The sequence below is a fragment of the Loxodonta africana genome, chromosome 1 (genome assembly GCF_030014295.1).
Source record: "Loxodonta africana isolate mLoxAfr1 chromosome 1, mLoxAfr1.hap2, whole genome shotgun sequence".
NCBI classification, from domain to species: domain Eukaryota; kingdom Metazoa; phylum Chordata; class Mammalia; order Proboscidea; family Elephantidae; genus Loxodonta; species Loxodonta africana.
The window spans coordinates 96,676,515-96,692,187 of record NC_087342.1 but is presented as its reverse complement, the minus strand read 5'-3'; the positions used below and the strand labels follow the sequence as shown (position 1 = coordinate 96,692,187).

Genomic DNA, 15,673 nt, shown 5'->3' with positions numbered 1-15,673 from the left:
CAACAATGGGCTCATGCATAACAACAATTGTGAGGATGGCGCAGGACCCAGCAGTGTTTTGTTCTGTCGTGCACAGGGTCGCTGTGAGTCAGAGCCCCCTTGACGGCACCTAACAACACTGTGCACCAGGCACTCTACTGGAAACTTTACACCCGTATGTCAGTCATGTAAACCTTAAAACAACCTTTCAAGCAGGTCTTCTTACCTCCTTCTACAGGTGAGGAAACTGTACCTGAGAGATGTTAAGTAACTTGTTGACAGTAGCAGAACAAGAATTATAACCTAGAACCTCCCAATTCTTGGAGCGGAGTGCTTAACCTTGGCACTGTACTACCTCCCCTATATATACGCATGTTCATTGCTACTAATCAATAATTGGTTACGATAAACAACAACCAGACGCAGTCACTGCTGAGGACGATACAGTTATCATTGGCCAAAGGCAATGACCGCTTTGTTTACAGTCAGTGTAAACACTAGCCTCTTCACCCAGAGAGTGACGTATGAGTTGCGCCATCTTTGATTACAAGTTCAGCAAATAGACACTATTGGCCTTACTCACGTAATGTTTGTGTGCTTGAGTGTTCTCCTGCATATCTTGTCTCCATCGCTGCAAGTATGTGGTTGTCATAGCTGTGAGGGCAGCCTGTTTGCAGGGCCCCATAGGTAAATGGGCCCCATAGCTTTTAGCCTTTTATGTCAGGACAAATTCTACAGGAATCTGGCGCTGGGTTACCAAGCAGCCTCCTTCCTTCTGCTATCCCACTGGCATGGACTGTGGGCTGCTCAGGGCACGTATTCACCATTGTCCAGCACTGCACTGTCGCCTCTGGCACAGTGCCTGGCCCAGCCTGGGCCCCACCAAGTGCTCACTGAGGGAGAGGAGGCACCCAGACCAGGAGGAAGGTCACTTTCTCTTCCTCAGCACCTCCCTAAGACTCTTGACCTCTTTCTTGTGTGTGGTTGGGATATATGTCACTGAAGCAGGAGAAGAGGGTGGGGTGGGGTGTGAGCACTAGCTCCTGCTGCCTGCTGCCTCTAACCAGCTGGGAACCCCAGGCAAGTGAGTCTCTCATAACCTTGGTTTCCTCATTGCTGAGTGCTAACGGGGAGGCCTGGCCTGCCTGCCTCCCGAGGGTGAGGAAGAAGTACGTGGCAGGCAGCGAGTTCTGTTCAGAGATACAGAGTCAATGCAGAGCCTCTGGAGGGCTAGAGAGGAAGCAAACTGGGCAGCTGTTCCGCTGTTTCAGGGCTTGAGGTTGCATCCCTGTCCTACGGGTCTCTAGGAGACCTGGTGGCAGTGACGGTTAAGCACGTGGCTGCTAACCAAAAGTTGGAGGTTCAAACCCACCCAGTGGCTCTATGGGAGAAAGATATGGCGATCTGCTTCTATAAAGATCATAGCCAAGAAAATCCTATGGAGCAGCTCTAGTCTATCACACAGAGTCATCACTGAGTCAGAAATGACTCAATGGCACCTAACAACAACAAGGGGACACTGGAGGCCAAAGTCATACTCGGGCTGGAGGGCAGAGCAGAGAACCAGTATGTCAGGTGTCACCCATTTAATCCTCACACCAGCCCTCAGGTGGGCAGAGTGCACCTTTTAAAGGTGAAGAGGCTGAAGCTTGAAGAGGTGCAGGCACCTGTGAGGGTCATAGGTCATAAGCATAGACCGGGGATTGCAACCCCAGATTATATAACTCAAAGCCCCCCTGCTCCCCCGAGAACAGGGGTGCCCCAACACAGGATAAGTCTGTCTCCAGGGCCCCTTACCTGCCAGCTCTTTTTTTTTTTTTTTTTTTAACAATTATTTTAACGTATTAAAGAAGGCAGTGCAATCACTTTGTAAATTACGGAACTAGTGCAGGCTTGTTGAGGGAAATACATAAGGGCATGAGTGAGAGACCCCCACCATGAGCCTACTCCTAAGTTAGCCTCACCAGTTCTTCGGCATATACTCTTCTAGCACCTTCTGTGATACACAAAGATTTTTAAACAGTGGATCTCCAGTATGTCAGGAGCTGATTTCTCTGTCAGAACCTACAAATCTACCTTACTCTTTTTAATGACCACAGAGTGTTCCACCATATGGCTCTTCCAGTTTACGTAGCGAATTCTGCACAGATGGGCGCTTGCCAATTTTTTGCTCTTATAAGCAGTGCCATGGTAAATGAGCTGGTGTGGAAACCTCTGTCACACTGAGCGAGCATTTACACAGCATACGTTCCTAGAAGTGGAACTGTGGGGCAAAATGAATGCACGTTAAAAAGCTTTAATCCACACCGCTAAGCCACCCTACCACCATCGGCAGTGGGGGCCATGTGCTCGCCCCATTACCAACACTGACCGCCAGCGTGGTCCCCTCTGCCCATCTAACAGACTAAGTAACGTCTCATCTTCAGATGCGCTTCTTGGACAGCTGATCGGGCTGAGGAACCTTTCGTGTTTTGGGGCTGTTTATACTTGTCCTCCTGTGAACTGCCTGCTTGTATTTTTCTGGCGGCTGCTTTGTCCTGTAGAAGTTGTGGGAACTTTCTATATATTATAGGTAGGGCAAATGGTTTGCACTCAACTGCTAGCCTATAGGCTGGAGGTTTGAACTTACCCAGCGGTGCTATGGAGGAAAGGCCTGGCAATCTCCCTCCATTAAGATTACAGCCAATAGAGAATCTCAACCCACCTGGATCAAAGGAGAAAGAAGAACACCAAGGACGCAATGTAATTACGAGCCCAAGAGACAGAAAGGGCCACATGAACCAGAGACTATATTATCCTGAGACCAGAAGAACTAGATGGTGCCCAGCCACAACTGATGATGGCCCTGACAGGGAACACAACAGAGAACCCCTGGGGGAGCAGGAGAGTAGTGGGGTGCAGATCCCAAATTCTCATAAAAAGACCAGACATAATGGTCTGACTGAGACTAGAAGGACCCCAGTGGTCATGGCCCCCAGGCCTTCTGTTGGTCCAGGACAGGAACCATTCCTGAAGCCAACTCTTCAGACATGGATTGGACTGGACAATGGGTTGGAAAGGGATGCTGGTGAGGAGTGAGCTTCTTGGATCTGGTGGACACTTGAGACTGTGTTGGCATCTCCTGCCTGGAGGGAAGACGAGAGGGTAGAGCGGGCTGGAAGCTGGCGAAATAGACACGAAAACAGAGAGTGGAGGGGAGCGGGCTGTCTTATTAGGAGGAGAGTAATTCGAAGTATGTAGCCAAGTGCGTATAGGTTTTTGTGTGGGAGACGGACTTGATTCGTAAACTTTCACTTAAAGCACAATAAAAATTATTAATTAAAAAGAAATTACAGCCAATACAACAAAATTCAAACTCACACACACACACAAAAAGACCAGACTTACTGGTCTGACAGAGACTGGAGAAGCCCTGAGAGTATGGCCCCCAAACACCTTCTAACTCAGTACTGAAGTCAGTCCTGAGATTCATCCTTCAGTCGAAGATTAGACAGGCCTATAAAACAAAAAATAACACACATAGTTCAACCACGTAGATGAGGCTAAATGGGCACATCAGCCCAGGGGCAAGGACAAGAAGACAGGAAAGCTGGATGAATGGCAATGGGGAACCCAAGGTCGAGAATGGGAGAGTCCTGACGTGTCCTGGGGTTGGCAACCAATGTCACAAAACGGTATGTGTACTAACTGTTTAATGAGAAACTAATCTGCTCTGTAAACTTTCACCTAAGGCATAAAAAAAAAAAAAATATTACAGCGAAGAAAATCCTCTGGGGCTCAGTTCTACTCTGTAACACATGGGGTTGCCATGAGTCGGAACTGACTTGATGGCAACTAACAACATGAACTCTCTAACACATAGTGAGGAAACTCCCTCCAGTTCACTGGCTTGTTGACAAACAGAATCTATTAGACACCACATTATACCCAGCACTGTGAGAATGACTGGGCAAGAAGGAAAAGAAACACTGCCCCAGACCTCTTCCCCAATGCCCTCAATCCCACCCACCTGATGAAGCTCCCTGAATGCCCTCACCATCCCTGCCTTACCCTGGCCTCTGCTCCCAGGTACCAGACTCTGGTTTACTTGTGAATAGTACTACGCCTACTCCTCGCTTACGGACATGGTTAGGTTCCAAAGACCAGATCATTATGTGAAAATAGGCATCATGCAAAAATGGAAGAGGACACATCAGATGACAAAATGGAGGATGACTAATCATTAACTAACTGCTGAATTACATCACTATAGAACTGCCAAATCATATCATTATGTAACTGCAAACCATTGAGAATCATGGCCCAGCCAAGCTGACAGGTAACCTTAACCATCACAGCCAGAGTTACCCTCACCTCGAACCCTGGCATTCCTCACTGCCGGACATACATCGTTAACGCACAGAATACTCGGAAAGTAGATTTTTTACTATTGTTGTAAATGCAAAGTGTCAGATAACGCGCTAGTCGGTGTGTAGAAAAGCCCAGGACAGGACATTACTCTTTGGCAGCTTCTACCTACCAGGGCCCAGGTGTGGTGGCCAGGTGACGAGATGGGCCAGGGCCAGGTGATGATGCCACAAACCCGTGGCCCTCTCTTTCCCTTTCATTCTCTCTTGGTGTCCTCTGTGACATCCCTTGCTCATCTTAAGCACCCAGTGTCTTCTGTCTGCTTTCTAACCCTCCTTGCCTTTCTCAATGCCAGACAAGTCTGTGATGTTAGTGCTGAGTAATCCATCACTCCTGGTCAGTCATCCCTTTCTTCTGAGAAAGGTTGATCTCCAAGAAAGTCTGGGCCACCTACCAACCAATAGGAAGTGGGATATTCTGGGGTATGGGGGACACCTTCTCTTTGGCCTTGAAATCACACCAGGCCTGGTTTGGTCGTTTCAGGGTGCCTGGGTGGAATAAGGGGGACTGGATGGATGGCTCTCTCCTCACCCTGCCCAACCCTGTGCCCTGAAGAGAAGAACGTCCACAAAATCCTGGGACTTCTACAGATTCAAAGGGGTATGTCTCAAAGATTCAGGCCCCTCTTAGCTGCAGGCCCAGGCAGGAGCCTGTCCTGTTCCACAGCCCCCGCCTGCCATAACACTGCCACCATTCTACCTCCCTCTGCCCCACACAGATGCAGGGGTCCAGAGCCATCCTTGTACTGCATCAGGCCACTCCCCTGCCCTGAATCACCACCTGTGGCCAGGCTCTCCTTTAGCTGAAACCAGGAGCAAGCTCAGGAGGTCCCCTCCCAGGGCAGGACATCTTCTCATGACCCTGAGCTCTCAGTAAGGGACAGGAGTGATGATCAGCTGTGTGTGCTGGCCCTACAGCATTCAGGTGAGGAGAGAGGTGGAGAGAGACGGAGAAAGGCTGGGGAGATGGGGCGGGGCCGGGGGAGGCAGGGAAGGGGTGGCATCGTAGCCAGGGAAAGCCAGGTGCTAAGGGGTGGAGTCCAGACATCCCTGAAGGTGAACATATCATGATGTTGACGAAGACGATGGCAGAACAGTGCAGGTACCACAGAAAAACGCCTCACTGCTGCTGGCAGTGGATGAATAAAGGGGAACCAACAAGTGAGATGAGAGAAGTTAAAGACTGCTTGGCTTCACAAGGGTAATACTAATTACAGTCATTCATACTAACTGCTTAGTACTTATGCCTAATTACAATGCAGCTCAATGAAGATGTGTATAATTAGCACCAGATCAACTGTGGTTTGACTGATCATAACGATCACAGGTACAATCGATCTTTAGAGCACATTGTTAAGGCAGCAGGGTCTCAGGTCCCTTGTGGGAGCAGTGGTAAAAATAATCATGATGATGATGACGACACGCATTCCAATGCTAACTCGTTTAATTCTCATAAAAGCCCATGTCCACATCACCTAAACTCCCTGTCTGTTTTACAGAAAGCGGTGACTCGGCTGGCCAAAGTTCCTTCACAGGAGCTGATGGAGTCAGAGTATGAGCCCAGGCCGTCTGGCTCAGTCCTAACTACTCTGCTACTCTGCAACCCCCATGGCACTGTTTGCAGAGGGCCAGGTTCCCCCTCCTCACCTGAGTAGCTGCTGGAAGGAAGAGAGCACTCTGGTCCCCCATTGAGTTCTGGGGCTCCTTCTGTCTCTGCCACTTCCTCTTTCTCCTCCTCTTCCCGAACCTCAGGGGCTTCCTCCTGTGGCTGCTCCATGGCTGACTTCCCCTGGACACCACGCCTGCAGGCCCGGTCATAGCTCTGGCATCATCTGGGTCTGAACGCAGATAGACCTCTACAGGGCAGTTCCCATCAGCCTGGGCAAAGGAGAACATAGAAAGAGGTTGGGAGAGGCAATGAGGGGTACAATGGTGAATGGAGAAGGTGGTGAGGTAGGACATGTTTGAGGGCTGCCACCTGCTCATTAAGAGGCTCTCCTGCTCCTGCTGCTTCAGACCAGGAACGCCTCAGTCCCTGCAACACTCCTATAGTCCCCACTCCTTGCATTGCAAGTCACTTCCCCTCTTACCCACGGGCTCTTATGGCAGGTTGGTGGGGTTCAGAGCAGGCTCCACTAATCAGAAAGGGTGACAAACCACCCTGCCACCTTTCCTGGCCTCCTTTGATGCATCCTGTTCTTTGAACCACCTCGAGTCTCCAGGAGCCACATCATAATGACTTAAGAAACTTTTTCAAACACTTCAGCCTCCTTGGAGGCTCTGATATACATCACCTCCCAAGCCCTACCTGGTCCCCACCAGCCTCCAGGCCCAAGAATGTTGCACCACCATTCTTAAAGGTCTTATCATTTCTGTGTTTGGGTGTGGAAAATGGGAAAAAGACACTGCTGTGCTAGGTTGCTGGGTGCAAATGGTTAACCTGTTTGCCTGCTAACTGAAAGGTTGGAAGTTTGAGTCTACCCAGAGGTGCCTTGGAAGAAAGGCCTGGTGATCTACTTCTAAAAAATCAGCCATTTAGAACCCTATTCAGCACAGTTCTACTCTGACACACATGGGTCACCATGGTTGGAATCGACTTGATGGGAACTGGTTTTGGCACTAGGTTCACAGGGGTTTTTTCTTGATACACAACAAAACATACCACTTCAACAATTTCTACACATACAATTCAGTGACGTTTGTTATATTCAAGCTGTGCCACCCTTCTTGACACCGTTTTCCAAACTATTTCATCATCATTAACACAAACTCACTGCTCCTCTAAGCTTCTCATCTATCCTTTAGAGTTGCTGTTGTCTATTTGATCATATATAGATAATTCTTTAAAAGAGCATAATGCTTAATGCAGACATTCTTTTCTAGTTAGGATAAACTATTATTTGGTTCAAAGATGACTTCAGGGATAGTTTCCATTCCAGGTTTAAAGATTTCTTCAGGGCAATAGTTTCAGGGGGTGATCCTGCCTCAATGGATCCAGAAGATCTGGATTCCTTAAGAACTTGAAACTAGGTTCACTGTTTTAAAGCATATTTGCAACTAGATTCTCAGGTGTACCATCAGGCAAGGGGAGACATGCTCTGTCAAGGGGTCTTTCCAAGGTAGGTGACTGGGTAATGACCCCCATGTTCACATTACCTAGGAGGAGGCCGTTCCAAACCTCACCAAGTAAAAATATTGTTCAGAGGCAGTAAAAGATCAGGAAGTCCTATGGGAGTGGAGTGGAGAAAGGGTGCTACCGGCAGGAAATGGAAAGGAGATGCCTTTAGAGTTGGGTGGGATTTTGACAATAGGATATAGCATGGAACTCGTCGTGGGGATATATCAGGAGGAAAGACTAGGAGGCAGCAAAGAGCAAAATGGTGAGGAGTGCCACTGGCTGTGGGGTGAGAGGCTAGAAGAAAGAGGATTTGGTGGGAAGACTGGGAAAGTGGGCTGTATCCAGACATGGAGGCCTCATCTCTCTGGGGGGGAGGACTGGACTCTATTACACAGCAGTGGGGGCCTCGATGCTTGATTAGAAAAGGAAAAGAACCTGCTTTAGGGAGAGTTAAGCAGCTGTGGGACTCCTCTTGGATGTTCCGTAGGCAGCTCAAACTCAACCTATCCAAACAGAGCCCACCTTCTTCCCCGAAACCTGCCTTTCTTCCAGTAATCCCTGCTTTAGTGAGCCACATGCCATCTAACCACTTATCAAAGCCAGGAACCCAGAGGTCCTCCCTCTCTCTCACCTCACTCTGGGCTTGCAAACTTGGCTATACACTGAAATCACCAGGGGAGTTAAAAAAAAAAATTTGGATGCCTGGGTGCATTCCCAGAGATCCTCATTTGATTGGTTCGGGGAGCAGCTTGGGCATCAAGATTGTCTTTAAAATCCCCTGGTGACTGTGACTGTAATGTGCAGCCAAGCAACCTCCAGCTGGTAGTAAATCCTTCCCTCTAAACACCTCTCAACTCTTCCTCTCCATCAGGCCTTCATTTTCCCTTGCTTTGACTTATACAATAACCTGTTAGTTGGTTTCCTAAAGACAGCTTATAAATTCAGCCCTAGAATTTAAGAAGTACAGGGGTGGGGAGTTGGAAATCTGTAGATTGGGAAGCATCTTTGTTGATGTAACAGCCATGGAAGGGCTTCAGTTCACCAAAGAAGACAGCTACATGGCAAGAGGAAGACAGGAAGAACAGATGATGGGGCAGTGGCCAGAGAAGCAGGAGAGACTTGGGACAGCAGGTATCACAGAGCCATGGGAAGAGCTGTTTCCAGGGGGTAGGGAACCAACCCTCTGAAATGATGCAGAGGTTTATGGTGATAAAATGACACATCGCCACTGGATTTGGTGATTGAGGTCATCAATGATCTTGTGAGATGAGGTTTGGCCAAGTGCCAGGATGGAAACCAGGACTCTGAAGAATAAGCAGGTGGCAAGGAAGCCGGGACAGTGAATAGAGACTAATTTTTTGGTATATATGCCAGGGAAGGAAAAGTACAAGAGGATGCTAGCTTGAGAAAGTAGTAAACCAGCAAGAGGTTTTTTGGAATAGAGGAGACTGAACCAAGCTGTGGATAGGGGACAGGTCAATGGAAAAAGAGTGTCTGAAGATTCAGGGGAAAGCTGGGACAATATGATTGATGGGGAGAATAATTTAAAGGCACAGGATGAGGAAACTACAAATTGACTCGACGGCACCTAACAACAACAAAAACATTATGGCAGTGGAAGGGGTAAAGTTCACATGGAATGGCCTTGCTCTTTTTAGGTATTAGAGAGTAGGGGTTGTCCACTGAGAGTAAAAGATGGGACTTCAAAGATGCAAAGAGGCTGAGGTACAGGCATTTTGGCAAACATGATAGGGAATCAGCTGGAGAGGAATAAAAAGAATTATAGTAAAGCTACAATAATTAAAACAGTATGGTAATTAGCCCAAGAAGACACACAATCAATGAAAGAGAATACATAGAGTCCAGAACTAGATGCTAACACATGTGGAATTTTAATATGTTATACAATGGAACTTCAAATCAGGCAGAAAAGAAGAATTTTTTAATAAGTGGTGATGGGACAAGTGAGCGACTATCTGGAAAAATTAAGTCGGAGCCCTACCTCACACCTTATACACCAAGACAAGGTCCAAACAAATCAAAGACTTTAAAGCTAAAACAAAAATACACAAGCTACAAGAAACCATGGGAGAATGTATATAAAAATAATCTTGAGGTGGGGGAGATCTAAACATGACACTAGCCCCCAAAAAGCATTAACAAGATTAATAAGTTCAATTACATAAAAATATAAACTTCTGCATGGTAAACACCATCATAAGCAAACAAAAAAGGCAATGAACTAGGAAAAATATTTACAGCTCTCATCAAAGGGCTAATTTCCTTAAAATAGTTCCTACAAATCAATAAATAAAAGAGCAGCGATCCAACAGAAAACTGGGCCCAGGATATGAAAAGATTTTACAGAAAAGTATACGTTTGGCTCTTTAAACATATGAAAAGAAGCTCAATCAAGAAGTAAATGCAAATTAAAACAACACTGAGATACCATTAACAATTAAATGAAAACATATGCTAACACATTGCTGCTGAGGGTGTATGGGAGCAGATATTCTCATACATCCCTGGTGGAAATGTAAACTGGCATAACCTCTATACGGTATAATTTGGCTACGTCTATCTAAATTACAGGAGTCCTTGGGTGGTGAAAAGGGTTAAGCGCTTGGCTGGTGACCAAAACATTGGCAGCTGGCGTCCACCCTGAGGCACCTCAGAAGAAAGTCCTGGCCACCTACTAAAAAATTAGCCATTGAAAACCCTATGGAGCACAGTTCTACTATGACACACGCAGGGTTGCCATGAATCGGAATTGACTCAAAGGCAACTGGTTGGTTGGCTGGTTTTTAATCTAATCTAAATTACAAGTGCACATACCCTTTGACCCAGCAATTAAAAAAAAAACAAAACAACAAAACCTATTGCCATGGAGTCGATTCTGACTCATAGCCACCCTATAGGACACAGCAGAACTGGCCCCTCATAGGGTTTCCAAGGAGCGGCTGGTAGATTTGAACTGCCAATCTTTTGGTTAGCAGCCAAGCTCATAACCACTGAACCACCAGGGCTCCTGATCCAGCAACGCCACTTCTAAAATGTATCCTCCAGCTATGCTCCTACTTAAGCAGAATGAGAAATTATTAATACAAGGCTATTCATTACAGTATTAGTTGAATATCAAGAGGTGGGCAACAAGTTAAATGCTCATTCATTGGGGCTTATTAATTAAATTGAGCCCTGGTGGCACAGTGGTTAAAGCACTTGGCCACTGACTGAAAGGTTGGTAGTTGGAACCTGCCAGCTGCTCCTCGGGAGAAAGATATGGCTGTCTGCTTCCACAAAGTTTTACAGCCTTATAGGGTCACTATGAGAGTTTGGTTTTGGTTTTATTAAATAAATTATGAAATGGAAACAAGAAATTCTATGCATCCATAAACAAGAACAAAGCAGCTGTTTTGTAGATGGATATGAAAAGGGCAATTTGCAGAATGAAGTGGTAGGACAGCCACACTTTGTATAAAAAAGCTACATTGAAGCTCTACTTGCATATACATGTGTAAGATTTCTCCAGAAGACCACCTAAGACCCTGTAACCATGGCTGTGGCTGGGGAGGGGACTGAGTGTTTGAGTCACTGATGGGAGAGAGATTTCCTACAGTACCTTTTACATTTTGAACTACAAGAATGGTTGACCTCTTCTAAAAATTTAAGTTGGAATAAAATAAAAAGGCAAAACTTACAATAATGTGGCAGATGAGAGGGAGTAATCAGCGTTCAGTTTCTCAAGTTTATTTCTCAAGAGACAGCTAGACATGCTGACTAACTTTAGACTGTAATTCAGTCAAATATCCATGGGGAAAAAAAAAAAACCTCAAAGGTAATCTAATCATTAAGATACCAGAAATCAAATGTATGATTTCCAATCTTACAGTAAAAAAAAAAAAAAAAAAAATTTTTTTTTTTTTTTTTTTTATCTTACAGTAGAGGAGGGAAAATCAGGAGAGGTCATGTAAAAATCTGGCCTTCTGACTGGGAAAGTCTCATAGGCCAGAGAAGACTCTGGGGACATGATTGAATTTGATATGGAATCCTGGATTGGATCCTGAAACAGAAAGAGGATGGTAGTGGAAAAACTAATTCAGAATAGAGTCTGTAGTTTGGTTTACAGTATTGTACGTTCATTTCTTAGTTTTGATGACTATATGATGTTTATGCATGACTTTCACATTAGGGGAAGCTGGGTGAAGGGGCGCCTACATGCCCCTGGCACTCACCCAGGAGCTGAGCAGCAGCTGCCCCTTCACCCAGACACGCACCATCTCCACTACTTCTTGTCATCTCTGCCCCAGGCTGCTTCACTCATTTATACTGCACTGAGTTGGACCACTCTTTCTGGAATTTGAGAGTTTGGTTAGCATAAATCAATTCCGCAAGGATCAACCCCTGATCACCCCTGAGTGACCACAACAAGAGCAATCTTCCAAGGCACAGCGCCCGCTATATAGCTCTTGAATGGTCTGTAAAACCAAGGCCAACCCCGGCATGCTGGAGGGGGCAGTCGCTCCCAGTTACCTACCAACTCTGTTCTCCCTCTTATTGAACTCCAATTTTCTTGGATCAGCAATGTGCCCAGTTAAAGACTCAATTTCCTAAGCTCTCCTGAAGCATTTTTTTTTTTCTTGAAGCTAGAGTGTTCTGTGACATAACTCTGACCAATAATATACAGGCACAATTGACTGGGAGGGGCTTCTGACAAAGCTATTCTTTCCTGATATAAACAGGCAAACTCAGCTGGCTCCCACAGGAATACGAAGCCTTGTGGTGTAGCCATTATCTGCCCAGCACAAGATAGCAAGCTTCAGGTTAAGAGGGTAAAACAGAAAATTGGAAGGAGGCTAGTTAGTATGATATCACTGGGCTGCTGAAGTAGCCTGGAATGTCTACCTCGAGACTACTTGTTAGGTGACAAAAACAAACTTTTATAAGCCACTGTTTGTGCCTAATTTCTGTTGCAAACAGCTGAACATAATCCTAGCTGATAAAGTAGGATATGACACTTTGCTAAGAGGAGAGCAGAGTTGTAGAGCTGTGGGGTGGGAGTTGGTGACAACACCGGAAGAAGGACCTTAGTGGTCACCAAGAGCAGTTTGTCCCTGTTGTGGTTTGTAATAAGCTCTCTAAAATAGTAGATATTACCCAAATAACAAGTACAGTAAAACCCGTGAGAGCCAAAACCTATATATAAGGTGGAAACCTGTGAGAGAAGAAAAACGCAAATACTTCCCACTAAAACAAGCGATAGAAAAGTCGAAGGCTGTACTCTGTCAAAGGCGGAAAACTTGCACAATCCAGAAAAACAAGGCTGTCCCACTGAGTTCTGGCTCTCACAGGTTTCACTGCACTAGAGATGCTGATTCTTCACGCTCCACCAGATGGAAAAGACTGGAGGTGGAGGAGGCAGGGCAGGTGAGGGGTGAGAGACCGTCAACCAGGCCTGTGCTGAAGAGACCACAGGGGGATTCTGAGGAGCGGAATCAAGAGATAGGACAGCAACAGTGACAGAAGGTCAGACTTCTGCAGTGGTGGCACTGACCATAACGGTGGGAGGGATAAGGGTGATTAGAGCAAACTCGGTTTGGGACTCATTTGGCTTTGGGTGTCAGTGGGCACAAGGGGAAATGTACCCCAGTGCTCTGGAAATGAGAGCAAGGGAGAGGGGGGAGTGAGGACTGGGGGTTCCCCCACTTAGCAGGTAGCAACAGAGGAGGAAAAGCTACTACGCTGCCTTGTATTTCTAACTGACCAAGTATCTTCCCACTAGTTCTCTCATGCCCTCTGATCCCATCCTCCTCAGAGTCACTCAGGATCAGAGGGTATGAAGAAACATGTGAGAAAATATTGGGCAGATGAGGGGTAGGATTTGAAAATCGCCCAAGAAGCCTGACTGGGTGTCTCCTGGAGTACCTGCCAAGGATGAAGGAAAAGATCAAGATGGCAGGATTCAAGCCCAGCCAGGCCCCTCGCACCACCTTCCTCATGCCCCTGAGCCTCAGTTTCCACTTCCATGTATCAGCTTGTAGTAGCTTATTTCACCACAACCAGAGCTGTTCTCAGTTTCTGGGAGCAAGTGGTTGCCTCTTCGGATCAGACGTGGTTCTGGGCTACAGTAAGAGTTCCAGATTTGGGGCCAGGGCGCCTGGAACCCATGCCAACGTGCTTCCCCAGAGTCCTCTCTTCTGACCGTGATCTCTTAGGGATGCCAGCTGAGGAGGGTGGAGAAGGGCAGGAAGCTGCAGCCTTGTTGTTCTAAACCCAAACATACCACTTAGGCTGTTTCTACCGAGATTAAACTGCTTTGCTGCAGCCTGTCTCTGTGTTTCGCGTTAAGCCATCCATTTTCACACAGCCCTAAGGATGCATCCACAGGCAGGGTCCATCTGTGTTTCCAGCAGCAAGGCGGCCCGCCCCCACCGCTGTCCTCAGCCTGCCCAGCTAGAAACAACCCTGACCCTTTAGGCCCTCCTCCCACACACCGGGCAGAGGCCCACAGTCTGGATTTGTACCGTTAACTGCCATCCCACCCACCACTACCCGTGCAGTGAACCCTATTCTTTCTTCAGAGCTGCCACTAAAAATAGCACATTCTGGCACTAGGTTTAACTTTTATGTGGCTGAAAAACCCAGGATTTCCCTATCTCCCGGTGTTGGCCATTTCCATTCCTCCTGCCCCCACCGCTGTGCCAGAGCCAGGAACCCTCCAATCATGTCACAGCTTTATCCCACTTAAGAAGCTGGCTCCTCCTCAGACAGAACACAGGGCCCTGCAGCCAGAATGAGGGGGCTGCCCTGCTGCCTCTCAGGGGACAGAAAGTAGAGTCTCTAGCAAAAGAATTTCCTGCAAAACAAACTCCTGGACTCTGGCACACATACACATGCATGAGTTTGTACACATGTACACACAAGCCTGTAGCGCACGTGTTCCAATACTCATTTTTCTTGCTCCAAGAAGATATTCAGGTCTTTTGGGAGCCAAGGGAGTGGGGCATGACTCCATCCATTTCCCATTACCCAGGTAAACCTCACAGGCAGAGATAGTTTGGGTTTTTTGAGCTCCAGAGAGGCCTGGTCTGGGGCCAGAGCAACCAAGCCACCCCCTTGGGTTTCCCACCAAGTTGAGTCATCCTCTCAGCGAGGAGCAGGAGGTGGCTCCTTTTCAGAGCAGCCTGCTGGTCTGCTGGCTGGACAACCCCTAAGTGCCTGGCCCCCTCATGGGAACTCATGACGCAGAGCTTCCCTGATGCCCATCAGCAGGCTGCATGCTCAGACTGGGGACACTCCTGCTCTGCCCAGGAGATGAGCAGGGGCCGAAGGGAGCCAATATGTCAGTGTCCGTGAGCTGGGGGCTGCTGGAGTCCTCCATGGGCTCCATCCTCCACGTGGTGTGGCTGACAGGCCCTCTCTTCCCTGCACCAGAGCCTAAGCTGGGTCCCTGCTCCAGGGCCTCAGGCTCAGCACTTCTACCACAATGGTACCAGCTGCCATTCTTTGAGGGCTTATTGTACACCAGGCTCTGTGTATATTAACACATCTAATCCTCAAAACCACCCTAAGTGTCAGGTATTATTATTACCCCCATTTAACTGATGAGGACACTGAGACACATCAGTTACATGGTAACTGGAGGGACAGGATTTGAATCCTGGCTCAGGCCTTTGGTCTTAATCACTATGCTGTGTGCCTCGCATGTGCTGCTGGTGAAACTGGACCAGAGGCTGGCACATCCTTGCCCAGCTGGGGCCCAGGAGGTCTGAAAGCTGCTCTCAGCCTCAGCCTGGAGCCATCGCCCCTGAGTGGCTGGCAGTCCCTAGCTGTTTCTGTCAAGAACATTCAGGTCAAAGCCCTTCTAGATACTCCCTACCAGAAAATGACCCCTGTGAACATAAGACAGCTACAGGCTCTGGCCCCTGCCTCCCTCTCCAGCCCCATCCTCTTGCCCTGCCCCACCTGTCCTGCATCCCAGCATCACTCCCTGAACATGAAGGCTCCCACTGGCCTCAGCCTGGAATGCCACCCCCTCTACTAGCTAAGGCCCACTCTCCTTTGAGACCCACCTGCACCTCGTCTTTCAGGAAGCTCTCCTAGACCAACCCCATTCTATCTGTCTCACTACAACTTTGACATCTGCCCCCACAGAAGTTCATTCCATGGGTTT

The 15,673-nt window shown here is 47.5% G+C and overlaps 1 protein-coding gene across 22 annotated transcripts in view; it reads right to left on the bottom strand.

Annotated features, from left to right (window-relative positions):
- Nucleotides 1-15,673, bottom strand: part of PPARD (peroxisome proliferator activated receptor delta) — a 79,655-nt gene that overhangs the window by 10,435 nt on the left and 53,547 nt on the right. For 12 of the 22 annotated variants that reach the window (XM_064284969.1, XM_064285016.1, XM_064284975.1 and 9 more), the window contains 2 exons: nucleotides 6,033-6,263; nucleotides 2,609-2,683 (listed from right to left, as the gene is read on the bottom strand). The exons of 1 other annotated variant lie outside the window; for it this stretch is intronic. In XM_064284969.1, the coding sequence (XP_064141039.1) occupies nucleotides 2,609-2,683; nucleotides 6,033-6,162 (205 nt within the window). In that variant the 5' untranslated portion in view covers nucleotides 6,163-6,263. Of the gene's footprint in view, nucleotides 1-2,608; nucleotides 2,684-3,366; nucleotides 3,476-6,032; nucleotides 6,264-15,673 lie in introns of those variants that run through there. 9 more of the 22 variants (XM_064285067.1, XM_023540141.2, XM_023540142.2 and 6 more) reach the window with 2 other exon arrangements.